This window comes from Sturnus vulgaris, chromosome 2 (assembly GCF_052056855.1).
Source record: "Sturnus vulgaris isolate bStuVul1 chromosome 2, bStuVul1.hap1, whole genome shotgun sequence".
NCBI classification, from domain to species: Eukaryota; Metazoa; Chordata; class Aves; order Passeriformes; family Sturnidae; genus Sturnus; species Sturnus vulgaris.
In genome coordinates, this window is record NC_142244.1 from 79761385 (window position 1) to 79781849 (window position 20465).

The following is a 20465-nucleotide window of genomic DNA, read 5'->3' on the forward strand; positions in this document are numbered from 1 at the left end:
GGTGGTGGATACTGTACTCAGTGTTCCATTCCTGAGGCTCTCAGCATGCCTATTTATGCTGGAAAGCAAGTAAATAACCCCACAACAGCCTTATCAACTCACGTCTTTTAGTGTCAGGTTTTGGAGCAAAGGGAAAGTTCTGGGTTGAGTTGCAAAGGGGAAAAAACCCCTGTGGTCTCTTAGCAGGTTATTTGGTGAACACAGTGTTGGCTCCACTGATCTATTCCTCATCACCATTTTTTTTCGACTGCCCGAGAGAAACTGCAGTAAGTGTATTTGTTTATATGTGTTGCTGCTGGTACTGGGCTTTTAATTTCTTCCTGGTGCTGCTTTTGTGGTCAGGGTGCCCTGACCTTCCTCAGTGGGGACTGAATGGAGAAGGGCTGATGTCAGGTTGCAAATATGTTAGTGAATGGGCTGCAGTGTCTTGCTAATTCCTGCTCTTCTGGGTTTATTTACCGGTTGTAAATACTTTCAGACTTTGCCATTTCTGAATCGATCAGGGTTACGTCTTCTTTGTCCTTATGCTGTGTTGGACAAAATTTGTGTATTTAGGAAGAAGGTGGTACCAGATAGATAGGACTGCTTAAGGTACAGATGCTATTCAGAAGAGATGAAACCTTTTGAAGACTTTTCTGTGCTGCTTTGCATTGGGCAGCTGCAGCATGCCTATGCTTCCCTGCTCCTCCCTGTGATACTCAGCAGTATTTATATGCCTGTTTTGGCACCTGGAGAGCAGAAGAGCAGCCCCCAAGTACAGATGAGGGAAATCTCTTCCACAGAGGCTGGAACCTGCCTTGACTTGTTCATCACTAGTACAGGACAGGGGGGTCATGTTGGCTGTTACTTTGTTCTGAAGAACATCTCTTCCTCTTGGAGTTGAGGTGAGTTTTTTGGAGGATGCACGCTGGAATTTTCACAAAACACAGGGGTTCCTGGTTCTAAGGGGTAGCAATGCATTATTTTCACATTTTGTAATTTTTTTCAATGTCCCAATCCAAACTTAAACTGAAGGAGTTCCTCCAAGGATGAGAGCATGACTACCATCTGTGTTCAGTGATGTGCTCCCTGGGGAAAAGTGCAGGCTGCGTCATGCAGGCCAGCCCAGATTGCAGAGTCTGGCTGTGTTAGTGACCCTATGAAAATATAATCCTGTCTGATACTGGAGGGGAAAATTTTCCATACCTGGTAGAAGTTTAAATATTCTTTAAGTGCACCACCTTTCTGCTGTAGTGATTTAAACCCCTGAAAATATTCTATGCCTGAATTTACATAAAATAAAACAACTTGCATGGTATTACATCAATGCACAGTAGATGATAATTTCCTTCCCCTCCCAGCTATCCAATGCTTATGTCATTTTACATCCATTTTGTTCCCTCCAACACTTTTAGCAGCTTCCCTGCTCTGCTCACTGGGCACCAGTGTGCTCGACATGGGAAATCTTCTGTGTATGCGTGCTCCTGAGGTGCTGAGCTTTGCATGAGTACTCATCTCCTCCATTGAAAGGTGAAGAGACTGGGGTGTGTGTTTGTGTGTGTGGCTGGGATTGGTGGATGACTGGAATCAGAGACAGAGAACATATTTACTTGGAGGAGCTCTCAGGTTGCTGGTTCATCTATGGGAGTGGAGAAGTTGGGGGTGAGGTGAAAGGAATGCCAAAAGCAAATCCTGTATTTATTTTGTCTGCGTAATGAGGTATGATTTGAAGGCAGACGCTTCACTTATAAACCTTGTGGGAATTGAAATACTCATATGCAGGAGTTATGAAAATTAGGGATATTGTTTTCTGGACTCTCAGGGTAATGCCAATCATGTGATTTGCTTTCTTTAAAGTTCACATAAGAAATCAACCCGTCTTAATACTTGGAATAGCATTATAGATCAGATGATGTTTAAAGAACGTGATTAATATTGCAAAACCAAAGTTCATAATGTAAAGATGTAGTTCTCCCTTTTTACACAAGTGTAATTATTTAGTTGCATTTTCTCCAGGTAACAATCTTTATGTTATTTGTTGGGTGTGGTGGTAGTTCTCCTACTGCAGGGCACTGTTGTCTACTGCACTGTCTGCGAGAAAGCTCTTCCTTGCCTCTTGCAGATGTTGAAAGGGAAGGGCCTCAACATGATGGCCTCCTGCTTTTAAGGAACTGGACTCAGTTCTCAGCAGAATTCCCTGCATTGTTAGAAGTGATTTAAACACCCAGAAAATGGTTAAACTCTTGATAAGCTTGAGAAAATTAGCAAGAGCTAATTTTCAGAAGGCCTCATGCTCTGGATGTAGCCTGCAGTGATATCTAAAGCAAGCTGTGGGCTGTGAGATACTTGAGGCATGGTTTGGCCCCAAAATTCTTGCTTTGTGCGTACAGAAGCAGTGTTTGACCTAGATCAGTAAATGGATTTAGACTCCAGACTCCTAGTGGAGCTAGTATCTACATGCCTTGGACACTTGGGTTTTCTGTCTGTAATTCCCCATCTAGGACTTAAGGATATTGTGATGCCTCCTCTTCAAACAGTCATGAAGTTAGAATAAGTACTTTTAGAGAGAGTAAATCAGCCTCCTCTACAGAAAGCACATAAAGATTTAAAGAATTGTAAATTCTGTCTTAACAGTAGAGTTCAGGGAGTTGGTAAGCCTTAAGAATAGATCAGGGTGGAAAAAAGAAATCCTGAGTGCCTTCCTGTAACTGGCTGTGCTTCCTTGTGCAGTGAAATAGGCAGAGTGGTCTTTGGCAGAACCAGGGAGGGAAATTAGTAAAGATTATGGTGTGCAAGAACAGGAAAGGGGTAACATGTAGTTTGATGATATGTTTACATGCAAACAATTCCTGATTCTCATCTCTTCCTTGTGCAGTATTTCTTTATTTAAAGAAGAAAATGAGAATCTGTTCTGTTTGAAAATGGAAGCTGCCATAGAATCTGTGGGCTTTACACCCTTCAGTGGGGATTTCTGGCTCTAAGATAAGAGATGAGAGCAGCAGTGGCAGCAGATAGTCGTGCTCCTCTCACCCTGAGACGGGGAGACCTCGGAGTTGTTGTGTACATGCAGGATAGGGCTGTTGACTTTGGTCCCACTTCTGGAAGGAAATCATAGACTCATGGAATATCCTGAGTTGGAAGGGACTCACAAGGGTTCCTGAGTCCAACTCGTGGTCCTGCACAGGCCAGTCCCGAGAATCACACCATGTGCCTCCTGAGGATGTTGTCCAAATGCTTCTTGACCTCTGACAGGCTTGGAATCAATCCGGAGGAATCTGTCAGGAATAAAACCTGATGTCATGCACAAGGAAATAAGTTATTTTCTATGAGACGTGACAGACTTCCCCCCCCCCACTCCCTTTTGCCTTGCACTTCCTGACAATTCTTTTGCACTTTTTGGGACACCTCTTCAGTTTTGGGTTCTTATTCTCTTACCTTTCACCTGCAGTTTTGCCTCCCTTGCAGAGTCATTGTCAGACACCAGACATCTTGCCTGAATGAGTGCCCCTTCCCCATTCTTGTCCGATTTTGGTTTTGCATTCAGTCAACTTTTTCCTGCCTTGTTTGTGCACTGCCGAGAGATCCCTGGCTCCCTTCCCTGCCTGTTGCGCTTGTTCTCCCTCTTGCTTTGGGCCTTTGTCTGCTCCTTCGTGTCCCTCAGGTCTGGCATTTGTCCCTGCTGCGCTCCAGATGCACTCCTTTCGCTTCCTTGCTGCCCGGGTGCCGGCAGCCCGGCCACGGCCAGCACAGGAAAGATGGGCTGCCTCTGCTCCAGGGCCTGGATGTGCTCCAGAGCCTGGAGCTGCTCCAGTTGGGCAGCCATGGAAATGAAAGGAGCATTGGGCTCCTCTGTTCCCGCTCTGTGGGCAGCCGCTGGGAAAGTGTGTGGTGTTGGAGCGTGCTCTGCAAGGAAAGCCTCCCGGGACATCCTGGTTATTGACCCTCTGAAGGTCTTTGCCTGCCCTGAATGTGCTCTGTGCTACCATCGGATATGGGTATAAAAACTGATTTCCGTGTTCAGCAAAATCTAAAGTTACTTGAGACTCAGGAGCCAAGAAAGGAATATGAGGAGTATAGGATGTTCTCCAAGGGAAGGAAGAGCAATCTAATACCCAGCGTGCCTGCTTTGCCCAGCACAGCAGTGTCTTCTGCCGTGCTGCTTTACTGGGAGCCTTGTGTTGAGTGAGAAGACCTGTTAAAATCTTCCAGGCAGCACTCATGTTGGATTATTTGAAATGTATTATTTATTATGTCCCTCTTTCTGTTTGATCTTTCACTGTCAGCTTCTGCCTCTTGATACCTGAATTTTAAGAAAGGATCTGAGTCCTGCACCTCTCTATCTTGCTTGGATTGTAAAGGCTGTTTTCAGTGTTGCTTCCAGTGACATTTCAAGGAGGTCAGTGCAGACTGGTGGGCTGCTTTGGCACTATTTCTGCTCTCTCTCCTTGCCAATCTGCAAGAGAACAGAACATGAGAATCGACACTTTCTACTGTCCGCTCTAGTAATAAAAAGTACAGATTCCACAGATAATGCTTTTTCACACCTGCAAGCAGGTGAGTAATTAGTTTTGAGATGTAACAGGAAACCACAGGGATGTAATCTGTACTGAAACAGGTTTGTTGATAAAGAGACAATGGTGTGGTTGAACAGGAAAGCCCTTCTCTAGGTGCAGCTTCTAAAGCTTGCTCTAATAGTGCTGTGCTTTGGACTGGCTTACATCAGTTTTCATTATGAAGTTCGTTACAGTGGGAAAAGATATTTGTTCTGCAGACACAGCAGCACCTCATACAGCTACATCTATCTTATGTGAGAACCCACCCTAGTCTGTCTTCATGCAGCATATATAATACTTAAATTTTGGCCAAACATAAAATAAGGATGTACCTGTAGCAACAGTATACCGACTTATCTCTCACAGTGTCTCTGATAGCTGTTCACAGAATAAATGCAATGTTACCAATTATCTAAAGACACAAAAGTACCCTATCTTGAAAGATCAGCAGAGCTGTCATAGGACAGGCAGTGTCTGAACTGTGATGCTTAGCACAGGTAGAGTCTTTCACTGATTGAAGTATTTGCACAAAGAGAAATGAGTTGGGAACCTACGGAAGTTCAAAAGTTTTGCAATGATTTTTAAAAGAATTTTTGAAGGAAGAATAATGGTATAATTTTAAAACACACTAGGGTAAATATTATACAATTAAGCATCATGACCTATTTTATCTCCAGCAGGATGCAAGTGAATATATTAAGTTGTTTTCTAAACAACAGTACATAAAGCAATTTTCTTCTTCATGGTACAAGTATTTCTTGCTGGTACTGTGTCATTATTAAGTGTGGTATTTCTTTGGTCAAGAATAATAAAGGCTTATATAAAAAGACTTAATTTAAAAAAAACAAACGAAACAATCATTGTATATTCAATTATAACAAGCAGTTTTACAAACTTATAAAAAGTCTCTTTTGGGAACAGACGTTTAAATATTTAAAACGTTGGGAATTCTTTTCTGGTTTTTTAGTGGGTTACATACTGAATGTAGAACTTTGGCCATAAATACGTTTTTCTTGGTGCACAAGCTATGTAATAATTTTGTGGGAGTCTGATCACAAGCTTTGGGCATAAAGGAAACTAGTCCAGGCCATTATGGCCTCAATTTAACATGTTTGTATAGGCATCATCTGTGGCTGCCCAGTGCTGAGCACTGATGTCATTGCCTCTGTGGTTTGTAGCCCCTGGGCCATAGGGGTGCCTGCCCCCTGAGTGAGCACAGCGTGTGCTGCAGCTCCTGGGCTGCTGCTCCCTGCTTGTGCAGCACAAGTGTGGGGGTACCTGGGGTGACACCTCAGCAGGAGAGAGAGGGGACCAGGCACACTGACCATGGCATTTTGGTCTTCTGCTAAGGGTCTGTGTGCTCAGGGCAGGGAGAAGCTCCTCTGAAGGGCCACTGAATGGCTGTGAATCAGTCTCTGGTGCTCAGCAGTTCTCTGGAGGATCTGGCTTGCATTTAGGCAGTGTGAATACCTCTACTGTATACTCATACTTGGTTCAGAGAAATAGCATTTCCCCTGAGCTGCTTTATTTCTCAAAACCAGGACTGTATCAGATTTTCCCCCAACTGCTGAACAGTAGTATTAATGTAGTGTGTTATTTATTCTTTTGACGTGTTTTTATTTCATGGAAAACGTCTACATTATGCTTGAAGCTGGGTATGAGTTGCTGGATCCCATTCAGAATTCTGTTAAATCTGGAAGTAAATCAGATTACTTTGTTCTACTATAAGCACATTCGGCTTGGCTTTCACATGAGGTGTTGTATGGGTGAATGAGCCCAGAGCACTCCAGCTGGTGCAACAGCTTTATTTATGCAGAGTGATGGCATGAAAGGGTTTTGGAAAATGCTTTTAATGGCTTCAGGATTGATTTGGGCCACTATTGAACCAGCAAACTGCTTAAAGTTCTTACTCACTTTGCTTGTGTTTTCTAGTGATAATCTGTGGGCTCAGGTGATGACCTGGTTAATCAGGAAACTGGGCTGGTTGGAAAGACAAGAAGTAGAGGTTTTCTTAGACTCTCCTTTTGTGTTTTTAGCTTTTACCACGAGGCAATAAAGCTTCCACAGTCTTTCTGTTCATAATGTGAGATAGGTTTTTGCCCACGTGGTGATGCTTTTATATCTCAGCTTTAAAATGCTTTACGTCTTCCTAAAATGATAACATGTAGTTTCTCACTTCTACAACACATTTTATCATCAGTGAAGGATTAGCTGGGTGATTTCAGCATGTATTTCATGTACTCTTTACTCTTAATATTTTCCCCTCATAGATTTTTTTTTTAAGTCACATTTTTGTTACTTGTGCGAGTGTGCTGAATTTTACTTTTTCATAGGTTTTAGTGACAGAATTGGCAGGTTATGCAAAATAGAAGGGGTGTCAATAAAATCGAGTATGTAAGTAAATGATACGTAGCTTACAGCTTCTTCCTAAGCATAATTTCTTATGCAGGCAGTTTTGTCGATGGGCTGAAAAACATCTCAGAAAGCTGGTTGGGAGGTTCACAGTGAGGAAGAAATATCCTCCCCCTGGCCTGAAATAAAGCAGAAAAGGTGTGGTCTTGTCTAATTGGGAAAGTGTCAGGGAAGTATTTTCAATGGAAAACAGTGTTGAACTTCATGTAGAAGTATGTTATAAACACATACATACATGGTAGTTAAATGGTGATGCAGTTAGTGCAAAGCAAGTGGGCAATATTTAATTCAAATTTTAACTTGTCTAATAACAAATGAAGCATTTGTGTGGAAATACCTTCCTCTGGTCTCTTAAGGGATTCATGGCTCCACAGGATCCCTGTTTTGCTCAGACTGTGCCTTTGGATGTAAAGGGAAAAACATAGTTGTTGGGTGAGAGTCACTAATTGAGCAATTGGAGCTAATCATCCCCTTGGCTTAGCAGATGAAACACTCATTTTCCTTCCAGGAGTAGCCAGAATTACCTGTTTGTACAGTGCCTTCAAGTTGGCTGATTTAAAACCTGAATTAAAAACTTTAAAATTGTCTGTGTTGGTTTGAATATGATGTTGGCATTCCTGATTCAAGTAAGTGACTTTGCTCATGGTACAAGGGTGCCAGGTAGGGGTGGTGAAGAGCAAAGTGAAGACAAGTCTGCAGAGGTTGGGAAACAGTCACAATCAGTCCAAAGAGTAACTTGTATGAAGAGGTTTCTGAGGAGTTCCTTTGAGAGGGTGAGTGTAAGAAGTTTTCTGTACTTAATTGCTCACTTACATATGTACAGTGGCTTTGCTTGCTTGTGTGAGGTGCAAGGAAGAAGAAATGCTTCTTGCCTGCAATCTGTTTCTAATGCAACTTTGTCCAGAAACGTAATACAAAGTGAGTCAATATGTCTACTGACTTGTTCAATATCACTGATGGCCATCAAAAGTAATTGTAATGATGTGGGTTTAAATTAAGTATTTGTAGACCAGATTGGCTTAATTCACAGAGCAGTCTGTATTTGTGCTTAAAGGATGAGGGTTTTCACAGTGGCAATTGGAAAAGCATAGATTTATCTATTGCTGCGCTTGTTGATAGATCCACTGACAGGTGTGTGGTTGAGGAAAAAAGATAGCACACATCAAATTTATGCAGGATGGGACTGTTCTTTGCTGACATCTGGCAGAAGAATTGGAATCTGGGACAGCTGCTAGTGCCACAGAATTGTAGACAGTTTTAGGACCTGAATGCAATGAAGATAAATGAGCTCCAGTTGGAAGCTGAATGGCCCTAAAGCCAGAAACTCATGTGGGCACTCTGAATGCTGTACTGATAGGCTTGCAAGAGGTGTTTTTTATCCTGTACCATCATAAATGCTCATTAGTCCGGACTTCAGGCTGCATTATTGGCATCCTGAATAGTTTGAGTGTTTAAAGCTTTGTGTTACTGCTCAGGTCCCTAAATAAATTTGACATCAGTTTCAGGCTCTAGCTAGTTTGGTGTTAACTATTGCTTTACAAACCACTTAGTCTGTCCAGCTGGATAACCATCCCACAGAAACTGGGTCAAGGGTTGAGAAAGTGTTATTTAGAGGTTTTCAGAGTCTGACCAAGATAGGCAACTTTGTGGGCTCTCTTCATTTTCAGTACAGGTGGTGAATTTTCTTTTAGAGAGTGTTGCATAGCTGAGGGAATTTCTTATTGCTTCACATTTTAGGAAGTCTGCAGAATGCTGAAGAATCTGATTCTAAGACTTGCTTCTGCAAATCTCTGTCTAATTTTTGGTAGGCAGACATGGTGTTTTCTTGAGCAGGCAGGTTTTTCAGGGTTAATTTTCTGTGTCTTTAGGGACAGGAAAAAAAAGATACATCTGTGTTTAGATATTAAGCCTGGTTAAGGACTTCACCCTCCATTCCCTTTTCCACTGACTATACAGGGGACTAGACATGACCTATCTTCTTCCTGATCTTCTTGATCACACCCCATCTTAAGCCTTTCTACTTCTGACTTCATAAAGCAGCCATCGCTTACAATGTTAACTTTTTTTTTTGTTTTGAGCTAGAAGACAGTCTCATGGTACAGAAAAACTGAATTTTTATTGTCTTCCTTTTCTGAGTATTGTGGATGTGAGCAAAAAGGGCAGACAAGGAAGTGAACACAAATCTCTTCAGCTGCAAGGTTTCCTTTAGAGTCTGAGTCACACAGTCTGCTGGGCGCAAGGAGAGAAACAGACACCCAGCACCTCTGTCTGTACTAGTGCCCTTCAAGCTTGAGCTATTTTTCTATTAAGAACTTCTACCATTTCTTTGCTTCTGCAAAAATGCTGGGTTTTATCAAAGAAATTGTAAGTTGGACTTCACTGATCCCTTTAGGTCCCTTCCAAGACAGGATATTCTATGATTCTGTGATTTACATGAATAATTTAATTTTTTTAAATCATCATATTTACTCTGTACAGTTCTACCAGGGACTTCTGGAAATTAGGTGGGATAATGCTTTGCAGTCTAAAAACATGTATCGGCCTCTGTCTGCTTCCCATCATTTCAGACTGAATTTTAGTTTCAGTCTTCCTGGTCCTGCTGCCTTGTTATGTTTCTACTATTTTTTAATATGGGTTCAAGATACTTGATTTCATTTTTATGGTAATTCTGATGTACTAATGAAAAGGCAGCATCATTGATAATTTATACTGCATGTGTAGAGTTTTCTCTTACAGAAGATGTACAAGTCTGGTATGTGTTTTTGGTAGGGCTGTACTCACACCATCCCACTGTGCCTCACGATTCCTCACCTTGAAGAGCAGTGTACTGAGCACTGTGCTTCCTCCTGTTTCATGCTGTGGAAATGTGTCATAAAGGAAAGCAAAAGAAGTGGAAAGGGCCTTGATATGTGGTACCATTCTCTCCCATAACAGGAGTCTTCAGGCTTTGGGAGCCTCTTGCCATAAATTCTGAGCCCTGGTCTGACCTAAAGAGCAGAGTAGGTGAGAGATCAGAGTGGCATCTATTCCAACATATTGCTTCTATTTTCCTCAGTATTTTGTAATTTTTATAAGCCCTTTATTCCTGTCCCATCTTCCCTGCCCCAGCCCCAACAAGTGCTGTTTATATACTTGCAGCTCCCTTTAGGCTAAGTAAGTTTGATACATTTTTCATCCTGCCAGAGAAAAACGTGTGGAAATTTTAATTGGCCAGAACCTTTCCGATGCTGTAAAAGGTGTGTGCTTTGAACATGGAGAACTAAGGTGGCTTTATGTGGAAACATATTGTGGCTTTTGCCCAGTTACTGCATAAATATATACACACCTTTAAAATTTTTAATCTAAGCATTTAGTATCTATAAAAGGGTTATTAATGTGTGGTTAGAACAAAACAACATCTAATCTATCTAATGGCAGTTGTAGGGGTTTTTTGTGCCCTCCAGGTGCTGTAAGTAGAGAAAGCTTGAGTCAGTCCAGTGGCCTGACAACAGCTGGCTGGGCTTAGCTCACCCTGGTATTGGGTTTTCCAGCCTGCTGAGAGCTGATTTAATTTGCTGACCCAGCCAAGAACAAAACACTGAATTGCTTTCTTTAGAGTTGGAGAGGTGCTGTGCTTACCCTGAGGAGGGTGAGAGTCGGTGCTCAGCATCAGACTATGGATGGGAGCTGGGAGGGAGCAGAAGGGGACAAGACTCCCCAGGGGCAGCTCTGTTGTCTCGGTAACTTCTCCCCTCACACTGGTTAGGATACGGGTTCATTCTCTGTAGCAGACTCTCCATCCTGCAGGTGCTACAGTACTACTGAGAAGGGCACTGGCATGCCGTGAACCTGCAGCTGAAACAATAGACTTGATTTTGGCCCTGGGTTTCAACAGCTGTCAGAGCAGGCAGAGACTCTTAATTTCCAGAGCTCAGACGAATCCTGTCTTGTTTGCCACTCTCTGCTTCTGTACTGGTTGTCTGTCTCCACGTATGTTTTGCTTAGAGCTGCATGTTAGAATGTGGTGGCTGCTGCTCTTTCTTCTTGGTTAATACCTTCCCCAATTTACTGTTATCTTTCTACTAGAGTGTCTTTGAATTTCTCTATCATTTGTACAAACCTGATCCATCTCTTCATCATGACAGACATTAGGCATCCTAATCCCCTCAGGTTTGCTCAATGTTTGCTTAATATTCTTCCTTAGTTTACTGTCTCCTAGATCAAAGTGATATGGAGAAAGGTGTTCAGCTTGATTGATGTGCTGTGTTATTTTAGAGAGTGTTATTTTTAAGGCCTCTTACATAAAGGTATAGTAAAAATATTGTGCTGATGTTATGACAGCAGCATAGTGTCATGCAGGAAAAAAAACCCTAAATAACTTCCAGTGTAGCATGCTGATGTTTAGGCATATAGCTTAAAAAATGAAAGGTCTTCTAATTTTTCAAGCAGCAGATGCTTGTGATCAGGGTAGCCCATAGTTCTTAGACCTTTGCTTCCAAATGAGAGTGTGTGTTTATAACAAAGCTGTTCAATATATATATATATAAAACAAGAATTTCTGTATTACTAACTTAATAATAATTAAAAAATAACCCAGCTGTATATATGGAGTGGTTCTGCTTGTATCTTTCCTCCGTTATTTTTTGGCTCCTAAGTTTGAGTGGTTTTTATGTGTTTAATTAAGTTTATTGGCCTGTGTGTGTGGGCCATGTATCATCTAGTCAGAAGAACATTTATAGAAGGCCTCAAAGTCTGTAATATTTCTTTGCATAGATTATTTAATGGTTTCACTTGAACTGACGGGATTTATCCCTGTATTTATGATTTAATGGAAATTAAGTAATTAATTAATTAATTAAGCCGAAAACTTTTGTAAGAACACAACAGTTGTAGAGGTCCTGTCTGCCCTCTTGGTGCTGTCTGGGGTATGTGGGACTTCAGAAGAGCTCTTACTTGGACCAGAATCTTTGTGCACTTCTAGACTGAGTGCCTCTGCTACCTTTTTAGATGGTCCTGCATACTCTACAAACAGGAAAACCAGATTTATTTGCAAAGGGGCCTGGAGTCTTTCTATGTAGAACTTTGTGTTTTTTCTGGAATTCCTGCCTCTAACTGCAGCTTTCTTGTTGGCACTGCTTGTCTTACAAAAAGATTTATTTATTTTAAAAGAATAAGATAAATATAATTGATTCCTCATAGATTTTTAGATTTCAATGCTAATTGAGGGAAAATTTGCCTCTCTGGTAGTGGTTGGCATGGACTTGGGTAGGTTTCGCTGGTATTTCTCTGACCGTGATGGGCGGGTTAGTGCTGAATCGTTGCAAAAGCTTGCCTGCACTTTTTTCTTCTCCTTCATTTGTGCCTATTGAGCTGATACTTAGAAGTGTGGGATCCATAATTTTTGATTCCCTTCCTTCTCAGCTAGCATTTCTTTTAATCCAAGTGCTGTTTTAAAATTTTTTACGCCTAAGTATTTGCTGTGTAAAAAATCTGTGGGAACAGATTAGTCAGGACATGGAAGAGTAATGTGTAGTAAATAGTGTATCCTGCCAAAGACAGGGCTGTTTTTATTCTATCCTTATGGTGAGAACTGGTGTCTTATTACCTTTATAGTATCCTGTAGAACTGGTGATGAATTCACAAATTCATAGGCTGTCTTGTGCTTCCTTTTTCCCCATATAGGCTTCTCAATAATTGTAGCCTCAGAGATGAAGCCAGGCAGTGATTGGCAGTACTTTTCTGATGCCTCTGTTCAGCTGGAAAGTTACATTTCCATTTGTGCCCATCTGTGTGCTACATGTTTTGGTCATTGATCACAGTGTAAAAGTCATGCAGAATGAAAATGCATTTACCAAGAAAGATAAATGGACAGTAGAAGTGGGTTTCATCAGAAACCCAACTAGAGTGTCAAAAAGCAGGGTAGAAAAAGTGAAATAAAATTCTAGTGTGATGTGTAACATTCAACAAGTAAAACTAATGGTGCTTGAATTAAAAAAGAAGGTTCAAAGTTGTGCCAATAATAAAGAATTTCCCAATCAGTGTTGGCTTTTTTTCTGGCCTTCCCAGTAGCATGTCCTCACAGTTCTTGGCTTATCAGTGGGATCAGGCCAGGCCCCAGGTCTAGAGCAGCTCTGGTATCCAGTTATATAATTGGAGTCATCTTGTACCCCTTGGCTTTCCTGCTTCACAGGCACTTAGAAAGGTGGCAGCTGCAAAGGGTCAGAGAAGGCTGGAAGGAAAAGGTGCTGATGTACCCAAGAGGGAATGATGGTCAGCAAGTGCTGAGTTGTCCCACTTGCTCTTCTTGCCTTCCTGCCTTCTCTGGGAATCCTGTCTGGGGGTGATAACAGCCTGTTTCCTAAATAATTAAAAATTTACATAATTAATTGAAATCTGGGTCTGTCGTGTTCTGTTTCCAGTGTGGTCTTGTTTACTTTTCCAGGAGAAAAGGAATAACTTTCTCTTGTGCAGTACTCTAGCCTATCAGCCTTACTCCCAGGAGGGGATTAGCCTGTGTATTTTGAAAAGTATGAAGTTTGTCTGATTTTCTTGTCTTCATATGAGACATTAAGAAAAAATTGTGATGGCTCTTACTACCTGTAAGCATATACACCATGATGGTAATGTGCAAAATATCACCTTTATGACTGATACGGTCTTCTTTGCCCTTATTCTTTTATCAGATATAAGAAACGTTTTTCCCTCAACATGGGTGAAACTGAGCAGAGACCAACAGCAGGATCCCGCTTAGGAGCTCAGGAAAATGCTGGGATCAGTACTTTGGAGCATGGACAGAAGCCACCTATGACACCTCCAGGAAAACTTGTCTCTATCAAAATTCAGATGCTGGATGACACACAGGAAACTTTTGACATTCCGGTAAGGATGGGAAGGTTGGGGTGGCTACAGATTATTCAGGCATTTCTGATAATGCATTTTCTCAAATCAGTTCTTTGGCTGATGAATTCATGTTGCAGAGAAAATGGCTGTTGTGTATATCAGCATTAAATAGATGATGGTGCAGTAAAATAATATTAAACAGGGAAGCAAACTGCAGATTACAGTTATTAATTCTGTTTCTGTTTGAACAGCTTCAGGAGAGGTTGAAGTCCTTGGTGGGTCTTTTCCTTCAAATATTGCATACATTTGATCAGAGTGATTTCCTCTACTTTCTGAACAGTTGATGTATTTCCTTGCTGTGGATTTGCTCAATTTAGTAAATTGCAGATCTACAGATTTTTTTTTGTCTTTACTCTGACAAGTCCTCAGGATATTAACTTGAAATCATCAAAGTTTTCAGTAATTTATATCACTCTTACAAGCACTAAGTGCTCTCACAGTAGTTGAGTGCAAGGAAAGAAGCAAAGCAGTCTCATCTAAAGTTTCTCTGTACCCTGTTGGGATTAATCTAGGTTTGTCCTTGTCAAGGAGACAGAACTACTACTACTTTAGTGTGTGGTTATGATCAGTAGAATCAGTTACAATTAGTTTTGATACCAAGACTGATCCAGTTTCACATGATCTATTTGTTAGTAGCCATTAATGATTTTAACATGCCATGCTTTCACAGTTAACATATAATGTGGTTGAACACTGTTGCTGTTATGGAAGTGTACTGGAATATATATTTTTCAAAGTCTTCAGGGTTCCATGAATAGGAAAGTGGAAACCTGAGTTCAAATTTCATCCTTTGTTACTTGCATTTTCTGTAGCTATGGTAATTTCCATGCCTTCATTGGCTCAGTTCTCCCTTCTGTGAAATGGAGGATCACCAGCAAGATACAGAGGTCACATATAGTGCCCTGGAAAGATGTTATCCATGTATTAACATGAAGGAATTCTGGTTAGGAAAATTATCATTTAAAAAAATGTTTATAATGTTTTTATGACTTGCTTATGAGGTTTTGTTTGTCTATTTTCTATGTGCACATGCAGATGCTTTTTGATCTGCTCTCTGCTGCTATTTGTGATCCGACTACACCTATGTGTTCAATCTCACATTTAATTTTAATGGAATGTAAATTCTCTGGACAGGCAGGTTATGTGTGAACTGAACTGCCATCAAGTGAAATGCCCATGTATGTAGCAACTTTTGTTGTGCTTTTTTGTGCTTTTGTTACACTTTGTGCCTTTCACACCTGTACAATATCCACAGCAAACAGACTTTAGGTAAAAGCAGTCTTTAGATAATTGTTGCTGTTCAAAAGTTTAGTTATAATTTAAATCATCAAACACTGATAAATTTTTGATGCTCTGTTATCTCTTTCATTCCAGAGACAAGTTTGGGGTTTTTTTAACTCATCTGTAGATGCTAATTCACTGTATTTTGAAAATTGAAAATGATGTACAGACACTTGACAGAAACTATTTTGAGATTAGGTCCCTTTCATTAAATTTTTTAGATGAGAATATAAGATCATGTGGATGCAATGCACCCCATAACTCCAGCTTTGATTCTGGGATGATTTTTTGGTCTTTAATATTAGAAGATACCAACATTTCATTTGTTTTCTTCAGCAACACCTGGAAGACCTGGGGATTTAAACAACTTCAATATGATTGTTCTCAGAGACTTTTATTTCATAACCATCACTACTCAAGGAAAGCCTGGTTGGTTTTATAGTGAAACCCTGTGGTGAAATATGCAGGATGCTTAGATACAAAATATTTTACAGCAAATCTTTTTTCTTTAACCTATACATAGTCAAGTGGAGGAATACACATTGTTTTCAGTCTGTTCTAAAAGTCTTTCATTGTTTTAGTCCCATCTCACAAAACTGAGTAAGTTTTGTACATCTAAATTGAGGTGATTATTCATGTTGGAAATCCTATGTTCCTATTTATAAGCTTCATGTTTTTAGTCAAATTGGTGCAGCATACACAGAAAAGGAAAGTGATACCATTTCAACAAAATATTTTAGGAGCAGCAAGTGTGGCCGTGGGCAGAAGATGTTAAACATACATGCCTAAGCACGTATGTGGGTTTGCTTTTCAGTGGAGAATTAAAGACTTTTTGCGTGGTTGAAGATCTGAACTACACTTCCCAAAACCTGAGCTGCTACGATTATGAAAATAACTTTGCAAATATGATACAAGTATAAACTGAGAAGGATTTGTGTTTCCTACAATTTCAGGAATTTTGCTGCACAAACCTTTCTGTGTTAGCAAATGAGCCAAACTTTGGGTGGTTTTATTGATGCATGTAGTGTGCCTTGCAGGATGGTATGAAGTTTAATGATTCCAGGTTATTATTTGCTCATGACGTCTGCTTAAAAATGGAAACAGATACTGGTGCTGCTTCCTCCTGAGTTTGGGGGAACTAGGGAAGTAGTTGGGACTGTCCATCTCTCTAGTCCTACCTCTGTGCTACTCTTTTTGTACCTTCAGCAGCACCACCCCAGTAGCTGTAAGACCTTACCTGTGTGGTATTTTTATTGGGCTTGTTATTGTTTTGTTTGATTGTTGTCACGGTTTTAGGTTTTTATTGTGTGCTCATTTATTTTTTCTTGTTTATTGAATTTTGGTTTGGTTTGTTTTTAAATTATATTCCTGGAGATATGATTCAATATCCTTGCTCTTAAGCAACCCCTTTTCTCACATTGTATACAGATGACTTGTTCCTATGAGTGCCAAATCCATCAGATTTTAATGTCTGTTCTGTATATAACAAAACAGGAGGAAAATACAATCTACTTCCTTTACCCCCTAGTACTACTGCTCTTTGGGCTATTTAAAAGTAAAGTAACTCCAGTGTCATTTGAGTTTCTAAAGGAAAATTAATAATTTATGTGTTAGTGCTTTGATGCCATATAGTCATACCATGTTTGGCTCATCGTATTACTTCTCACAAGAAAAAAACCCCAAATGAACAAAAAAGAGAGAAGAGACATCCACGTGCCTATATATGAACCCATAAATTATATTTTTTAATAGGAAAAACCCCACATAGTACGTGGACAGAGTTTGTATGGGAGACTTCAAAAAGAGAAACCACAATGAAGGCCTTTTTATCAATTACTGTAAATGCAGTATTGTAAAAGAAAGTGATACGTAAGAAAAATCTTTTATATTGCATGCTGGTAACAAACAATATTTCATTGCAGAATCTTCCAAAATTCCTATATTCCAAAAAGCTGGTAAAAACTTGAATACATAATCCTGAATCTTTTGCACACATCCAGTTAGCTGGTTGGGTATACATGCTTGAAGGAGGAGGGGGAAAGGCAGGCACTGATGTTTAAAAAGAAAATTTAAAAAAAAGATAATGTGACTTTGACTTTGTATTTCCTGCCTTTAAGATATAAGGAAAATGTAAAATTCATCAATTATCGTTTTTTGAGCACATTTTTGTCTCTTCAGCTATGAGAAGACAAATTACGTAGAGCATCCTTCCCTCCTTTAAGTTATTCAGCATTTTATGATTGAGTCTCTGTACCTTTAGTTTTTTGTCTGCCACAAACTCTCAGACAAGAACTAGATTTCAGCTGTGGTTGCAGGTGATTCGTGCCTGAAAATCAGGCCATGGAGCTCATGATTATCCAGCACTTGCAGCTGTTGGTCGTGATGTTGCATGCAAGTGTGGAATATATTTCTCCCCTGCTTTTTGTTTCTAATTTCCGCTTTGGCTGTATTTACTGAAAAATTAGTTAGATATGCTAAGTGGAGACTGCAGAGGTCCAAAGTACAGCATTCTGTTTCAGCCAGTGTTTGGCCGAGTTATGCCTATGTGATAGAATGAGCAAGTATGTTTCCTTTCTACTAGATAGAAGGATAACAGCTTTAGCTAAAATGACTAATGTGAAGGAGGGAGAACATTTTCCATTTGTGTACACATAATGATAATCAGATATAGATAGATCTTGGGCATTTTGAAAGGCTGACACTTCAACTTGAAGGCTTGCAAAACCCAACACTGCAAAACAGAGGTTGAGTATTATATAATAGAAGGTGGAGATGTACAGTTCTGTACTGCTTGGTTTTCCTCTGCTTTTATTTATCACCTAAGTTAGTTGAAAGACAACAGGATAGGTTCTATAAAGCCATAGCAAAACTTAGGTTTTCATATGTTTGTTTTGATATGATCTCCCCTGTAGATTCAAAGTAGTTTAAGTGAAAATTAAATACAGTTTGTAAAGAACAGTAAAAATAGCTGATGTTTGCATCTGCTTCAGATCCTTCTGGGGAAAAAAACCCTTTCATGTTTAGTGCCTGTGCCATTTATATTATATTTACTTTTATAGTTGTTTCATTGCCAGAAGTAATCTGTTTTAAAAGTAGTCCTAAACGCAGAGTCATTGCTGTTGCTGTCTAGGAAATGCTGAGGACAAGACTGATTCTCCTGTTAGCCTGCCAGGATGATTTGGTGACTCAGACCAGGTTTAACCCTGACTGGTTTGACGCTTGTCACTGATCATATCCTACTCTCTGGGTGAGTGAAGCTGATGTGACTGGGATGATACTATTGATGCTAAATAGCAATTGAGAGCTGTTTCTTTCTTTTTGGCATCAAAGGTGGGATCAAAGTATGTCACAGGAGGTTAGGATTCTTCTTTTGGTTAGGATCTGATCTCTTTAATTAAAACCAAGCCAAAGCCTTTTTTATTGTGTCTGCAAGAAAATAGTTGCTTCCTTTTTGTGTCTGTCTTTTGGAACGACCAAAATATGCTTGCCTGTCCGATTATTCAAGTTTATTAAACATCTGTTTTTTGTATTGTGTCAACTTCCTTTCCCTTTGAGTGTATTCAAGCTTTGTGAAATATGCAGGGTTGGAAAATGTCATCTGCTTTGGGGGATTAACACGGGTTTCTTAAGCAACAAGAGTCTCTTAATAGAAAGGAGGGTAAAGGTGTAATCCTTTGTAAACGTCACTTGTAAACATTTCATTTCAATTTGCTCTTCTCCTAGAAGAGAAAAGATTACCTGAGAATACAGAGTAAAGACCAAATGGTCTTGGATCTACAACTGTTTATCTTCCACTGGAGTTTGGATATAGTACTTTGGCAGGGAATTTCTCTGCCTCAATCCCAAACTTTTCAGAGAGAAGGACTTCATCATCCTGTTGGGGGTCTGTTTCTTAAGGATAATGTTCTAGGTGAGTTTTTTTTGTTTGGCTGGTTTTGTTTGGCTGGTTTTGTTTGTTCATGCAGTCATACGGTGGTGGTTCATACTCCCTTTGTAGGGAAAATGCTGTCTATTAACTGTGCTCCCACCAGCTTCAAGCCAGAATGTATGCCAGGAAAAACTAAATATTATAAAGTCTCAATAGTTAATAACAAACATTACATGTGCTTTCTTAAAAATTTCCGCAAGTGCTGTGTTATCTGTTAAATTCAAAATTTCAGCCACAGTTTTATAAATGTTTGAATTATTTTTTGTTAATTTGTGGGTTATGATAATTGCCTTGTCCTAGGTATTTACACCTCTCCTCAATATGCAAGTATAACCAGTGAAATAAACAATAAAAGAGCATGAAGACAGTAGGGCAATGCAGAAATGTAAAACAGTGTTTTATGCTTTCTTAGCCAGCTTCAACTTCAGTTCAATTATGAATTGCTTTTTTTTCCAGCTTAGGAAGTGAACAGCAGGTCAAATGTCAGTTATTCATCAGTCTGAGACTTTCTTTTCTTCTCGTGCCTGAAATTATTTGGCCATTGCTGTCAGACTATTTCCAGTGAATATCAAGCATTTAAATATTCCCTAATTGTCACGCTAGCTCTGCTGGGTCTTCTGAAATTACAAGAAAAGTGATTTTTTTCTTCAACTCTCAAACACATCGGTTGTATTTTTCTCAGCAGAATATTGTTAGTGGCTGCTCAGTAAACTGATTTTTATTGACAAATGTTTAGAATGTCTTTGTTGAAAGACAGGGTATTTTAGTGATGTGTGTTAATAATTTATATGCTTTCCAAAGTGGGTGAGAAATTAATCCACAAGCAAACTTCTGTAATCTGAGGCAGCAGACTGTTTGAACTGCTGATTTCTTTGTTAAGATTCTGTAGGATAAATAGAATAAGCAGTAATGTAATTTTAAGTGCCAACAAATCCAGTCCATTCTCAGACTAGATTCATGTATTTGAAGATAACTGGGAAATGCATGTAATTTTCTTGAATGAATTAGCCTAACTTGTAATCATGGAAGGCTTCTCAAATATTGCCTTTTCACCTCTCTTGTTGAGCTGACTCACCAAGTCATGCAGCAATGTGTGAGCCAGCACAAAGCGGAGGATGGAGCTGGCACAGGAAGGGCAGCTGTGGATGCAGAGGCATTGTGGGAGCGTTTGTGATCTCTACTGCCCTGACTGATCACTGAAATCATGCTGTTAAATTCGGTAGTAGTGTCTATGCCTGTAGGTTGATTTGCACTGGTGAGGCTGTTTGTGAGTACTGGTGAGGCTGGGTTGATGATCTGTATGGGGAGCATGGGCATCTCCCCAGTTATGGGTTGTTTCTTTGGGCCACCTGTTTGGAGGTGACAAATGTGCAAGGAACAGTGGGAGGCGTTTGCCATCTCTCCTTCTCAGACTGTACATGTATGGGTATCTA

The 20465-nt window shown here is 40.0% G+C and overlaps 1 protein-coding gene across 4 annotated transcripts in view; it reads left to right on the top strand.

Annotated features, from left to right (window-relative positions):
• FARP1 (FERM, ARH/RhoGEF and pleckstrin domain protein 1) overlaps positions 1–20465 on the top strand; it is a 200400-nt gene that overhangs the window by 24752 nt on the left and 155183 nt on the right. For all 4 annotated transcript variants that reach the window (XM_014873374.2, XM_014873375.2, XM_014873376.2 and 1 more), the window contains exon 2: positions 13607–13802. In XM_014873374.2, coding sequence (XP_014728860.2) covers positions 13632–13802 — 171 coding nt within the window. In that variant the 5' untranslated portion in view covers positions 13607–13631. The remainder of the gene's footprint in view (positions 1–13606; positions 13803–20465) is intronic.